This window comes from Apteryx mantelli, chromosome 4 (genome assembly GCF_036417845.1).
Source record: "Apteryx mantelli isolate bAptMan1 chromosome 4, bAptMan1.hap1, whole genome shotgun sequence".
NCBI classification, from domain to species: Eukaryota; Metazoa; Chordata; class Aves; order Apterygiformes; family Apterygidae; genus Apteryx; species Apteryx mantelli.
Window position 1 is genome coordinate 78,987,406 of NC_089981.1, and position 15,033 is coordinate 79,002,438.

General features: G+C 37.0%; 2 protein-coding genes across 4 annotated transcripts in view; one reads left to right on the top strand and one right to left on the bottom strand.

Annotated features, from left to right (window-relative positions):
* Positions 1-9,349, top strand: part of ZFYVE21 (zinc finger FYVE-type containing 21) — a 16,232-nt gene extending 6,883 nt beyond the window's left edge. For 2 of the 3 annotated variants that reach the window (XM_013940810.2, XM_013940808.2), the window contains exons 3-8: positions 1,358-1,526; positions 2,397-2,472; positions 3,286-3,377; positions 4,206-4,259; positions 6,067-6,209; positions 8,601-9,349. In XM_013940810.2, the coding sequence (XP_013796264.1) occupies positions 1,358-1,526; positions 2,397-2,472; positions 3,286-3,377; positions 4,206-4,259; positions 6,067-6,209; positions 8,601-8,636 (570 nt within the window). In that variant the 3' untranslated portion in view covers positions 8,637-9,349. The remainder of the gene's footprint in view (positions 1-1,357; positions 1,527-2,396; positions 2,473-3,285; positions 3,378-4,205; positions 4,260-6,066; positions 6,210-8,600) is intronic. The other variant, XM_013940811.2, reaches the window with a different exon arrangement.
* Positions 9,350-9,731: 382 nt separating this feature from the next.
* Positions 9,732-15,033, bottom strand: part of PPP1R13B (protein phosphatase 1 regulatory subunit 13B) — a 74,947-nt gene continuing 69,645 nt past the window's right edge. Inside the window, exons 14-17 of the mRNA XM_067295054.1 lie at positions 14,832-14,965; positions 13,962-14,128; positions 12,831-13,030; positions 9,732-11,251 (exon numbers count right to left, since the gene is read on the bottom strand). Coding sequence (XP_067151155.1) covers positions 11,210-11,251; positions 12,831-13,030; positions 13,962-14,128; positions 14,832-14,965 — 543 coding nt within the window. The 3' untranslated portion in view covers positions 9,732-11,209. The remainder of the gene's footprint in view (positions 11,252-12,830; positions 13,031-13,961; positions 14,129-14,831; positions 14,966-15,033) is intronic.

Consider the following 15,033-nt stretch of genomic DNA (forward strand, 5'->3'; position numbering starts at 1 on the left):
AGAGAATCTCTGGTTAAATTGGAAAACTATGAACCATCTCGACTGCTCTGAACCATAATTAGGTACACTGTATAAAAAGAAAACATTAACATTAGAGTTAAAGAATGTTCATTCATAAATGTAAGCAGATCGATGTGGAATGCATGCTAGTTTACTGAATACTATTACCAGAAAGCATTCTGCTGAAACTGGAGTTTCTGCTTGGAGAAGGGGAAGCAGCTTCCCAGCAATGATTTTAGCAGGAAATAATGTTGTTTTGTATAACTATGTTGACACTCGGTTAGCATGCAGCTTGTGAAAGTGAAGAAAGATGTGGAAATATGACCTGTAATGCACTGAAGTAGCTGATGTTTGTTTTTGAATTTATTGTTTGGAGGGAGAGGTATGGAGAAATCCTAAGAGAGGTATCTTATGATATCTATGTGTCATAAAAGATAGATAAATTTTCAAGATGCCTGAAGAACATTAGGATGTCAGTTAGGGCAGCTAAATGATAGAGCATTCAGCCTCTTGGTCCTTGTTGTACTCTGTAGTTGGATGGGTTAAGAGCATGGATGTTGGTTGGTTAGAGCATTTAGGTTGAAAAGAAATAATTCATTTTTCTGCTGTATCTTACTTGTGTTAACTTTGGGAAATAAATGGAGGTAGCCATAGGAAATAGGTACAGGAGAAAATTTTCCATTATATTTGGAAGAAAAGTCTAACAGGAACCAAAACTGCAGTGTATCGGTTGCTTGTATCAAACTGTTCAAACTTGCTTTGAGCCACAAATCTGTTCTTGCTTGCCTGGAAATACTTGTTCTTACGTGAGTTACGGTCATCCCCTGAGAACTTGGATCAGGAAGAGCTACCATGACTGTCACACCCCAATAGTGATTTGGAGCACAAGCACTTGTTGAACACTTAGTAGCTGTGAAATGCATTGCAATACCACTTACTGATTTTACTAGTATTACAACTACCCTGGATTTTTTACTATGCCACCTGCCATTTCTGATAAATAGCTTTAGGTTTTGAGTATGAAGATCTGCTTTTGTTTTGTTTTTAGCCTGTTACCATGGGAAAAATAGGCATGGCAACAAGCCTATTGGCAGAGTGCCAGCAAAGATTTATATGCTGCTGTTCATAGTAAACTTAATCCTATGAGTTCAATCTTAGAGATATATTTCTGCCATTACAACCATTAATTTTCTATAACCATTTGACTGCTGTCTGATCCCTCAACTTGTATGTTTCAAATCGGAGAAACTGTGTTCTTTTGCTTGGGTGAAGAGGTGTTTAATGCAGTAACGTTATCAGATTCTTCCTTAATAGTATTCTGTGTAAATGAATAAATAAAATATTATCTCATACGTAGCATCACTGTCGAAGATGTGGAAAGTGCTTCTGTGACAAGTGCTGCAGTAAAAAAGTGCCTCTGCCTCGCATGTGCTTTGTGGACCCTGTGCGCCAGTGTGCTGAATGTGCCCTCATCTCTCAAAAAGAAACAGAGTTTTATGACAAACAACTTAAAGTGCTCATGAATGGTAAGTAACACACTTAATGTGTGTGTGTGTGTGTATGCTGGTTTGATTTTTGCTTACATTTGTTCGAATGCTATGTTAAAGAAATCTGATAAACAGAAAGGCTAGTGTGATGTAATTTAAAACAAAGGAAGTTTTAGTGCCTTGGCAGACAAATGTGTGTGTGTGCACTTGCCATTTTTATTATATTAATGCATTTTTTTTAGCCATATTCCTGTTACATTGAATAAGAATGAAAAACACTTAGTAGTGGAGAATATTTTAATGTTTTCTAACAAGATACTGTGTTTGCTTCAAGCCTCGCTTGTGAGCTTTGACCTTGTCCATGGCCTAAGGCTGTGTGGGTGGCAGGTCATCATGAATTGTCAATTTTAAATAGCGTTAATACCACATGTAGTACACTAATTGGTGTTCCAATTATATTAAGTAAAAACCTAATGTTTATTAAGCTGAAGATCACATCCTGCTGTTTGATTCTTCTCACAGATTTATTTGGAATACTGAAACAATAGTTTCAATAGTGTTATAGTGTGTTATGGTGACAAGGTAGGGTCTTTAATTGACTATTTTTGCCATCTTTCAATTCTCATTTTAAAGTTTCTGCTTGCATATCATCTGTATTTCCACAATGTGTGGGAGAAGTGTTGCATAGTGGTTGTAGAAGGTCATGTGATTTAGAACATGGTAATTAAAGATGGGCTTTTTACATTTGAGTGCTCTAAAAATGTCAGTCAGTTTAATGTTTCAATTAATCTCTTAATAGACTGAATTGGGTGAATCATTAGGTGCAGTAAATAAAAATGATTACTGGTTTTGATATTTTAATGTTCCTTCCTAAACTCTGTATTAGAATAATAATACATTTCTTTCCAGGTGCTACGTTCTTTGTAACTCTGGGAACATCAGATAAATCTGAGCTGATGGTATGTCGACTGTCCAACAATCAGAGGTGAGAACATTAATAGAAATTGCACTTGTAAACACAGCTATAATTAATATTATCTAATAACCCAAACAAAAAAAATAAGAGTAACTAGCTGTGAGGATCCTGGAGAGAGTATTCTGTAAAGATAGCTATAATTGTATTGGGCTAAATTTGAATTTACTAGCAGTGTGGGTCAGTGACTCTCAGAAGAGGTGTGAACTCCCACTGTTTTATATTGTGAAGACTGTTTCCAGAAGCAGCAAGGGGCAGAAATGCCAGAACGCCTTGGAACACTGGAACTCCACTCCATGTTAAGGCCTCTCAGTGCCATCGGAATACAGTGTTTTTGCCAACTAATAGGAGGACTGTAGGAAGGATGACTGGGAAAATGTCTGTAACCCCTCGAAAAAGCTTGTTTCAGAATGTTGACTCCAGCACTGAGCATATTGTTTAACATTACAGACGAAGCATTACTTAGGGCATCCCTAGAATTTGGTTGGCTAGAACACCTCAACCTCTGTGTGCTCTTCTTCCTCCAGAACTTTGGAAGGATGGTTTTAATGTTTCGAAAGGGTCTTCTAAACCAATCTCTACGTTTTTGTTTCCTTTTGTTTGTGTTTGTGGGGTTTTTATTTTATTTATTTAAGTGAAGCACTTCAGTGAAAGACTTCCTGCTTGATTTCTTCCTCTCCCTCCCCACCCCAAAGAACATACAGAAAACCTGTTACTGAGAGATTGTTTGAAATGCAGTGAACTCTGAGATCTGATTATTCTATTTCATGTAATTCAGACTTGATGTTGTAGATGGGGAAATACTAATTTTTTTTGTGTGTGTAGATATCTTGTTTTGGATGGAGACAGCCACTATGAAATTGAAATTGTACAGATTTCAACTGTTCAGATACTTACGGAGGGATTTACTCCTGGAGGTAAATCTTTCATTGAATACAAATTTACTATTAAGAAAAATATGCAAAGTTATAATTCTTGTTCTAACTAGACAATGTGTTTCTAGGTTATTGGCAACTTAGGTGCAACTATCTTGGTTACAACTGTTCTCAGAATAGAATGTAGTGCTTGGAAGCCTGCCCACAGCTACTGGGATTTCAGAGAAGATCTAAGAATTCAGAGATTGCTTCTGAGCTCTAATATGGGGGAACTTCTCAACAGGCTTAAATAAAGTTTGTCATCACCCGTTCTGATCCTTTCTTTTGGCTGAATGTAAACATTTATTGAGTCAAAAGCTCATAGGAGAACTGTTAGTCTTTAGCTTCCATTTCAGAATCCAGCTGGGATTTACCTTCTATTGGTACAAATATCTGTGAAGAGAGTAAGAGCTAACCTGTTTAAAAAAAATTAAAACTATACTCTCTTAATTTCATTTAAAATGAAGGGGTGGCCAAGTGGAACTGGTAACATCTGAATCAGACGGCAGCTACTTACTGCTTCATCTACCATTCTGTAGTATTTCAGGAAGAACTTGAGTAAGATTTCACTGAAATGAGAACAAACAAGGACAGGAGTTTTAGAGTTGTTGCTAAAGAACAATTATTGTCACTGCTGGATTTTTTTTTTTTTTTCAATTGAACAGTTCATCTGTGCAATATTCATCCAGTGCAACATGTTAACTTTAATGAACTGACCGAGGTATTCTAATCAACCAGATGTGTTGCTGAATTAATGATCCTGTAATTCCTTGTTCATTACTCTTCTGACTGCTTTATCTTTTGCCTGCCTGCCTTTCTTCTTGATGGTAGAAAAAGATATTCACACTTACACCAGCCTTCTGGAGAGCCAGCATATTACTGAAGGTATCAGCAGTATCTTTTGTGAGCATGACCTGCCCAAGCATGCTATCACAGCCCCTTTCCCATTCTTTCCTTTGCAGTGCCATTTTGTTTGCTTGATCTTCTATTGATGTTCAACTTAGGAAAAATTGTTCCAATATTAGATGTATAACTTGCACAACTCTAGGCTCATACTTTTTCTTTCCATCTCTCTTATTTATTAAATAAACTGAGAATGAATGTTTTATAACTTATTGGAGAAGAACTAAAATATTCTAGACCTCCTTTAAACCTGATGTGCTATCATCCCTGCTAGGAGAAAGGAGAGAGACAAAACAGTATTTTTGATGGTATACAGTATTATACATCACATCCTTCAACAGAGCTGTCCCTAATTTTGTACACCAGAAATAATAAAAATTAAGTCTTCACTTCCTCTGTACTGTCCAGTAATGCTTTGGACTGAATAAATAAATGTCTTACAAAGATTCTCTCCATAGTTTACCGTGGGATTGCTTCAAACAATAGAAAATACAGGGACAGATAAAAGTAAAGAGTATGATAAAATTTGAGTATTGATTAGAAATTCTGTTTTAAACTGTTAATTAAAAGGCTTTCTTTTACAATTCTTTAAGAGAAACATGCCCTCTTGTTAAGCAGGACATGTTCTGCCTGAATCAGTAAAGGTCCTGGAATGCCAGAAGTGCAGTGTAAATAAACAAAACTGATCAAGGCTCCAGGTGTTTGATTTTTTTGCCTTGGTTTATCTCTCATTTTAAGTAAGGCCTTAACATGTTGGTCTGACCAGGTAGATGCAGGAGAGCAAATGATGAAGAAGCTAGATTTCAGCTTATCCTACAAGAGAAAAAAATAGCTATTTTTATAAACGGTGCTTGTGACCTTTTTGTGAGGAAACTTAGTCCAAGATTATCTTTGTTTGGCTTCTTAGATATTACAGGAATAGCCTCCAGGACCCCTTCTTCCCATGCAGGCAGCCTTTATATTGCAAAAAAGCATTCCATGTGTGGTGATGCTGTGTGGTTTACTTTATGCTGTACCACTTTAGTAAGTAAGCTGCCCAATAAAGTATGTGTAAAGGCATCTATGTGCTATTCTAAACCAAACTTCTGTTTCATTTCTGTATTTTTGCTTTGGTTCATCTTGAAAGCTGTATGCAACCAGAGTAGAAAAGATACAACCACTGTTCACAAATCACACTGTTAGCGGAATGTCATCTTTTGTAGTGGATTCCCCTTGTGCAGTAAGTGATGGTGTTGGCAGTCTTCTAGCCTTGCAGGAGATACCTGTTGGGAGGCTTCTTTCCCAACCTTTCCCAGATTTGGATGGACTTCTCGCTGTCCTGCCAGACTTCTTATCAAGCAAGGATCCCTCTTTGATACCAGTCTAATTGGACACTAGCAGTTCAGTTTACAAACTGCAGGCTACAGTATGAAACTATGGTATCTACTTAAGAGAAAACAGATTGCAATATTACCCTACAAGGGTTTTCTCAGTGTGTGTAACTAGTGGCATTACCTGTGATGACTTGTACAAGTTCTGCCTCAGTGATTGCCAGATAGAATTAAACAATATTGAATCTGCATGTTCTATTTCCTGGCATTAACATTCTTTGTCACTGCCTCCTCTGATGCTGCAGTTCTGGGTTTACCAAGGTATGTTGGAGCCCTGTGGTCTCAGGACACAGTGACAGAATTGCTAGTGCTTTGAACTAAGTGATAGGATAGTTTCTTTACACGTACTTATTGGTTTGTAGAATGTTATGTAGTTGGTAAAATATGTTGCCGGTTCAGGACTTTATTTCTCTTTCTAGGAGGTAATACTCGTGCCATAGGTATGATTCTGCAGTATAAGGTACCAGGATCGGAAGAGCTTACACAGATGAAGTTTACGGCTAGTGAAGACTTCAGCTGTAACAAGAAGCTGTCAGCAACCTGGCTGGCAGCTATGCATAAGGTAAGCTAGGGGGCAGGCAGGGAAGAGCATTAAAACACATTGCCTGAAACTAATCCTTTTCTGAAGTCTAGGGCTGGAGGAAAGATTGGGCAGAGAAGAGGAAAAAAAACGTTCGTTTCCCCCAGCTGCTTATTTGCCACCACATCATCTTTATTCATACCAAAGCCCTTTCCTCTGATGCTGAAAACCTGCTTGTTCCGGTTTCCAGAGGGGAGGCTATCTGTATGTGGGGCACTCAGTAGCAGTAGTATGCAGCCTTTGGAGTCCTTTTTCTAAAGGACTCTTCAGAGGACTTCTTATTGCTTAAGAAGACAGAAGCTATGGATGCTTGTTATGGACATTAGCCTCATGCTCAGATACCTGAAGAAGATGTACCACAAAGGGTTTATCCAGGTCTTATCTATGTCATTAGGTGATAAGAAAGTAGGAATTCAACTTTCCAGTTTTTTAGGTTTCTGTTACTCATTGAATAATGTACACAAAGGCATATTCTCTGGAACCACAATCAGATAATTGTATTTACTAGTTTATTGAAGGTTCAGAGAAATTGTTCATTTTTAGAACAGGAACAGAGGTGTGGGCAGGACTCTGTGGAGGACTGAGTCTCATCTGTTGTTAGGTACTGTATCATAACTGCGTGATGAAACTGAACTTTTGTATTTCATAATTCAAAGTTATAGGAGACAAAAAAAAAAAAAAAGGTCTGGAACTTCATCTGACAGAACTGTAACTGATAAGCTGTCTGCAAATGCGCTCAGTTTGCTCCTTTCACACCATTGTTCTTAAGCTTCCCAACCACCCCCAGCATTTAACTTCTGTATTCAGCAAAATGCAAACTTTGTATTGTCACATGAATACAGTTTAGCACTTCCTTATACCTGTTCTAATTCATCTTTCACAAGCAATGCAGCTCTTAAAATATTGTTCTTACTGTGTTTATATGGATAAACTTAAAAAAAAACCCTAATTTATCTCCTTTGATATGAGTGTAGCTCGGTTTTTTTGGAGCAACTGAGGAGTACAGTGAGATCTTCAAAGGCCCTAGTTAGCAGCATGCTCTTATTTCTGAAATGTGGGGCTTGCATTTTCTGTTATCCTGCTCAGCAAGGTGATTTTTATTGCAACTTTTCTGTGATGGTGCTTTCAAGCTAATAAGGTCACCCCAGAACTGATAGAGATCTTGATATGAAAACATTCAAGCTGGAGTTCGTAAGATCTAGGAATGAATCTGTAAATTTGCACAGCAGTATGTGACAATGCAGCTAAAAACTTTTCTGGCTCTTGTTTTGTGTTTAATGTATGAAGAAGAATTTTTTAACCAGTTCCTTAATGTTTTAAAGAATGCCTGAGAATAAGAAAGAAATCTTCCTAAAGCTTTATCTTCTTTTTGAGTCTTTGCAAACAGGTATTTCCAGCTGCTGACAGTCCTGTTCTCAAGCGTTCTGTATAGACAGACTTGAATGGATTAGATCAGCTTGGAAGAAAGCCACCATTTAAGATTGACAGTGACAGTTCTTCTGTAGCAGATGGCCCCAATGCTAATGTATGATGCTAGATACTACCATAGTATGTCCAAATTGCTTATAGAGTTCATATCTAGAACCTTAAGGAAATAAAGAAATCTCTTACCCTTTTCATGGTGTTAAGATGTAGTAATGGAAGTTGAAAGGGTTTGAAGGAAAAAATAGATGAAGTTAGGCAAGTTGCTGAAGTAGAACCAATGAATAAATATATGGAATGTATGGATAAAGATTAGTGTTGAAACTTTAGGTTTAAAGCAAGTAAAAGCTGTGTGTCCACCTGAAGTGTCACTGCTTACTGAAGGTGTAAGTTGCATGTCAGCTCTTGGCCTTGCCTTTCAGTAACTGTGGCATGAACCACCTATTTAAAGGACTTGCTGACTTGTTGCTAGAGTAGGCACATCATGCCTATCACAGGAGGCTGGTTAATACTATAGTTTGAGAGATGATTGCAGCACCCTACCAAAACTTCGCAAGGTGGAGGGCAGAAGGGGTAGGAGGAATACCAAACAGAATAATACATTATTTTCTATATATGTTTAATCAGATTGCCAAAATCTCAGAAATACTGTTTTTAACTTTTTGCAAGCCACCTTTGATCAGAAATGCCCATTTCTGACCCAGAGGAAACAAATGTAAGTTATATAAAACCTTCTTCAGTGGCCTCAGGTTCTACACGTAAACAGCTTTCAATAGCCTCAAAAATTATTTTGCCTATGTGAATGCTACTAGATGTCTTAAACTAATGAAAATAGCACAGGAAGAACTTAAAGCTTTTGGGTTTAAAGAATTTTTTTGGATGGATAGGGGGAGATTAAGTGGCTGCAAATGAAATTTCAGTTAACACAATCACATTTTGGTTTTATATTAGGCAACAAAACTTCTTTATGAGTCCCGGGACCAGTAAGAACAGCAAACTGTTGGCAATTTGAGGGAAGACACCAACCTCTAAGGACCTGCCTCTTACTTCTTGCTAATTTGACAGCTGGTAACATTTGCTATTCTTGACCCCTTCTCATTCCAGTGTGGTTCATTATGTAAGAACTGGCAAATGCAATGTGAGTATTTTTTTTGAACCATGAGTATTCACTATAGTGTGCAATATGTATACAATTAATGCTTTAAACAGCCTCACCTTTTAAGACTTTGTATATTTTGTTAAACCTTTATTGGCACTTAATATGAAATATGAAAATATGACCTGCACTACAGCTAATGTACAGCACAACTTTTATAGTAACAATTATGTATAGTTTGCCACAAAAAGCAAACTAATGTGTATGTCTCTTCTGCAGAGAATAGCTTTTGGGTATAGATCTCAGGTTTTCCCCTCTATCCAAATGTTTAAAATCAATGTACAATAAAATCTGCCTTAGATATGATTTTATAGAAGTTACTTCTTGGTTTTCTAAACACATTTCACCAGATACCACAAAATCAGACTTTCATAAACATGATCTTGAAAATTTCCTTCTGTAATAAATAAGCTTCCGGAATAATGTTTAGTTTTGTATTTTCTTTTTGGTAACTAGTTTTTGTTAATCTAACTGTAATGCTATCTGGAATTGTATACATTTTAATGTACAAATATGGAATAAATTAATTCAGTTATTTAAATAAGAGGTGATATTTACTTTCACAATATATAACTTCTTTAATGATAGGTACTATACTCTCCATTATCTAAGCTCTGAAACTGTTTACTTCCTTTACAAACAACACCTGTACTTTCAATACAATACAACTGTTGTGCATGTAAAGCATCCTTGAGAGCTTTCCTAGACAAGTATTAATTTGCCACAGCTGGAACACTAGAGTTTATAGTGTAAGGAGGTTCAAAAATGGTTTTGTAAACCAGTTTTTATGCATCAGGTAAAACGATGAGGAAACTTGAATAACAAGCAGGGGGCGGCAAGCTGGAGTTCAAGTCTCTTCATGTAGACAATGACCAACAGTGCGTCCACCATTGCTACTTACATAAAAATACCAGAGAATGCAGCCATGCCTTAGCAGTACTTTATTGTGCACATTTACATGTTCTCTGAATTAGTGTATCATAGGCTCTTGAAATCATCACATTCATGTAGCAAATTCTTCAACAATAATACCCTTTCACTTTTCACCACAATATATACAGTTAATGCTAAACCTGTGGTAAAAGCAAGTTACAGCACTGCAGAAATGGATATATAAATAATACACACAAAACTTGTACATGAAGAATTAATCAAATTGCATACTGTTTAACAGGAGAAAATTACAAGAAATATGGCTACAACTTATAATGGGAAATTCAAAATATACTTTTGGTATATAAAATCATGTACAATTAAAATTCCAGTGAAGTGCTTTTTTTTGCTTGAAACTACAATGTAGTGGAATAGTTTATTGCATAACTTGCCTTGGCAACAGATGTAAGCTGCCAAGAACCACAGAAACTGTCCTCAAATAAGCTACTGCCTTTCTTAAATTCTTCTCTGAACCTTGTTTCTTTCTTCTCCTTGACTTCGCATCTACACAACCCTCTTCCTACTTCTATCCAGTCCTTCATATTTTCTTCTAGACTGACTCAGGCAGACTTCAAATTACATAGTGTAACTCTTACCAGACTCTTACCCTTCTCAACTATTGCACTTTCATCCACGCAGACATACAGATCCCTTAAGCTGCTGCAATTTTAATATTAACTGTTTTGTCCATAACAAACAAACTCGGGTGGTTAGTAGGGCAACCTTTACATTAGTAGAGGTAACACTGGTGCTATAAGTTGAATAACAAGAAAATAAAACACCAAGTGAATTATTGTGTAGGGATTTTGAGAAGTGTACAAATACTGTTGTTCTGTTAGTTCTCTAGCTTGTCTCTAAATGAAAATAATACTAGATGCTAGACTACATAAAGCTTTTGTTGGGGTTGTCTAGACTAGGATTTAAGTGTTTAGTATGTTAACACTTAAATTCCTAGCCCTCTTAAAGCTTTGATGACTACTTATGCTCTTAGCAGGTGAAAATCTTGTGTCCTAGAACCCCAAGAGTTAATTGGTAATGAGAGAACTCAACATTCACTGGTATGAAACAAACTATCCAAAGTTCCGACATGGGACAGTTACTGTGGGATTGGAGCAGACTGGACAGCATATCTGCACTTTGCAAATGACACCTCTGAACATTTAACACAAGAAAGCTCCTACCACAGAACTTGAACGTAATATGCTGCTTTAGACTATAGTTGGAGGAACACTGTAGGTATTGGAGATATCGCTCTCCTCATCAGTGGTGGGTCACATAAAACGATCCTCATTTACAAACTGCAGATCTTTAAAATCTTGAATGCTGTCCATTTAACAAGAGAAAGCACCATTAAAACTAATTACCATAGTTTTATTTCTCCATGTGAAATGATTTAAAATGATGGCTCCAGTGTATGTTTTAAGTAAGTTTCCAGTTACCAGCAAGGTATTGCACTCTTGTACAACTGAATTCAAGCAAGGGTTCGCTGTCTAGGTTTTATTCGTGGATATAACTGTAAAAACAGAATAAAAATATTAAGTTTTGCATGTTTGCTACTAGGTTAAATATATATAAATTTAATTATAACCAAAAGGGTACTTATAAGAACTGGGTCATACAGGGTGTTTTGGGCTATGTTTTTTTTTTTTTTGTAAGCTACAGTGTGTTCTTAGGTACCTTCTGAAAAATTCAATCAATCAGAAACAGCAGGAGGGCAGGGCTGACTTATTCCTGCCAGCAGCAGCAAAATTATTGCTCTAAAAATTACTTGGTCTGCTTGCTTAAGACACAGAGAAGACCAAACATACTTTTAAGTACAAGAATTCTCCTTATTAGAAAATTCTAGCCTTAGAGAGAGTTTATTATTTCCTGCACTATAAGTTTTTTCTTTCACATATTTTATCTTCTCTATCTCCCTACTTAGTAGCCTTAAGTTCCTGGTCTCTTGTGATAGCAGTGTTCCATTAAGTTGGCTGAGAGCTACTTGAGTGATTTGCCTAGAGTTGTCATCTTCAGGGCTTTTTCCTGTTTTTAAGGTAGGGGTGCATGTGCGTGCGTGTACACACACACAGCCTATCTTGTGCCAAGTATTAAAAAAAGCTTCCTAAAGAACATGCAGGGAGACAGAAGAGGGATACAAGGTGGGGTTGTTAACTGTCATTCTCAAAAAACTCAAAGACTGCCCACTTCATGGGAGCAACGTAGGGGAGGGAGTGGGAAATCAAGCAGACATGCTCATCTGTTCCCTTGGCACCAAGCACCTGCAAGAGCTGCAAGCAGCAGTGGCAGGTCCAGAGCTTGGCTCAGTTTTAGTGCGTGGCCCCAAATGTAGAGCTATGCAAAGTTACCCCTTCCCCACTTGCTTTTGCCAGCCTCTTTTCAGTCCCTGGTCAATGTTGATGTTCCACTGACAAGCTGTCACTGGCCGCTGCATGTAGCTGCACAAGGAGCTTGCACAGTTATCTCCGGATACAGCCCACTAGTTGGAGAATTCTGCTCTATGCCATTGATTAGGTAGCATCATGCCTTTTATCTAAATAATGTTTTTGGTTTTGAAGAAATGATTGGATCAAATATGAGTTAAGGAGTAGAAGCAGCTTCTTACCGTTCAACATAAAAACTTCCCTGTTCTAGGATTCTGAGCACTTCTGGCTACATCTGCCTTCTGGCCAGATCTCCAGATTGCGTTTTTTTTTCCCCTTTTTTTTCCACAATAGGTTTTGAGACCTTCTTAATATAACTGTCCTTCCTGGGCTAAACCTTAGGGCTGCTTAATAGAGCCACCACACTTCACACAGGGACCCTATTTTTTTTAATCAAAGGAAAACTCTTATTAAAGATTAAAGCTGAAAATATATTCAGTAAGTGTACTAAACCTACTGAATAAAAAAGCTGGGCTTATCAAAGCCTCTCCTTTCTGTTTACAATAACAACACAGAGGCCTGAAAGAATAAGGATAACCTGCTGTGTACCACTTCATAGTGGTGTATCAAGATGATGCACAGATGGGTTCTGGCCAACGGTCCGTCTGTGTTCCTACTTCAGGAGGAAGTAAAAAGTAGAAGGGAGAAGGTAACTTAAAAAGAACTTACCCCAAGCAGATTTTTAGGCACATAGCCTTCTTTATCATTGAGTCGGGCCCACCACCACTCTGTTTCGTTGTCATCCTTGCGTCGTAGAATAGTAATGGCATCACCCTCATGGAATGACAACTCGTCGTTATTCTGGGCTTCATAATCCCACAGAGCATACACCACTCCTTTATTCATAACTCCCAACTTCTCTTGCACTCCTGTTAACAAAAAGTTAGAGAACACAGGAAATGGTAAATATCCTGTTTTTCCCTCTAGGATTTTTAGTGTGGACATTATGACCCAAATATATTAGTCTCTTATTAATAAAATTCCAGAAACAATTAATTAGCAGCATTTTCACAATGAAACACTTTCAGAAATTGAACTGCATGATAAAACCACATCTTGCAGAGTATTTGATTTGCAGCATGAGTTTTTTCCTTTTATTGTATATGCAATGGAAACTTTGTGGTCTTATTCAAATAAGGACAAAATAGTTTCACATATGTTTAAGCAAAGCAGCTTTATAGAGCTGTTCTGTGTTTCTCATAGGCCTACTTTCTACTGCACACCTTATACAGTAACACTCGAAACTTCTGAAAATATGCACAGCCAGGTATGTGAAGTCTTAACAAAGCTTACAACCTTCTCTGATGCAAACTGAAAATTTGTCAGCTGCATCTAAGATATTTTTGTAGCAAAACATATCTTGGTACCTAAACACATTCTGTAAGTTATTTATTCAGAAAGTATACATGTGTCTTTCTTTATGTGATCTGCTAGAAATTTGTGCATCTGGAAGTTGCAGTATCTATCAAGATACTTGACAACTCACTGTTACTGTCAAAACCTCTAATGGAAGCATTTCATTGACATTAAGCCAAATTAATCTTAAAAAATATCTAACATTAGAAAGAGCCTGTGAAGTAACTCAAAGAAGGGAAAGAATATGAGCAACATAATAACCAAAAGGCTATTTTGTTATTAGCATTTTGAAAGTACAGGTGAAGGGCAGTATCTTCAAGTCTAGGGCCGAAGTAGAAGATAATAAAACGTTTCATATAGAACAGAGGGACAGCATGCTGTTGCATAGAAAAGGGCTGAATTTTAGAAAAGCTAAAAAGGGTTGTAAGATGCATCACAACCTACCGTACAAGAACTGGGAACACTGAATATAACCTTCTTCCATCTCTTCACACTTGTCTGCAGCAGTTTCAATATCACTTATAGTTGAAGCAAAAATTGCTGCCCCAGATTCAACAAGTAGTTTACAGAGATGAACACTATTGCAAGAAGCAGCACAATGCAAAGGTGTCCTGAAGTAAAGCAAAAATGTAGACATTAGAAAAAATGCTCCAGGAATCCCAACTATTTTGTCTTGCAATACGAAGTTTAGTCTGTCTATATTAATATTTAATACTTTTTTTTAAAAAGAAATTGTTTTCTTACTGATTATAGTATATGCGTTGTGCAAAACCTGTCAGACAACCTGGAGTGGATTCCTGCCTGACTCCACTAAAGCCAAGCATTATAAAATAGATGTTATCAAAAATGTAAATTTTCATATCTTGCAAGGCTGCTGGATATAAAAGGGCATTTCCTAACATGAGGAAATTTGAAAGGTAAAACAAGATGAGGGAGAAACTGATGAGCATGGTAAGCTTCAGATCCCGTCCAGAATCTGTGGATGGATTATATGAAGATGAAACTTCTTAAACAAATGAACTTTGGTCACTTGATATTTATAGTTTAATTATTTTGGCATGTGAAGAAGAAATTCAACTATACAACTAAATAAAACCAAAATATAATTTATGACTTAAGTGTACTTTCACATGAGTTCAACACGATGTAACCTTGCATTTGAGTTTGTCAACATCCAGAGATTAGCAAGTGCTCATTTGCTGTGGGTAAAGGGAAGAAAACTGTTCCCAGAACAGGTCTCCACTAAATTTTGGTTTTGAATTTGCATCAAAATGGCTTTTTTTCAGATGCTAGGTTAAAAATCTTGACACTTACCACCCATCACTATCTGCTGCATTTACATTTACACCAAAATCAAGCAGGAACTTCACAATGTGGTGATGACCAGCACACACTGCATTATGCAAAGGTGTAATTCCTTCATCATTGGGTTTACTGGGATCATCAACCTATTGAAAACATGAAATAGTTCATTAATTTTATTTATTTATTTATTTAAAGTACTGAAAGAGGTTGC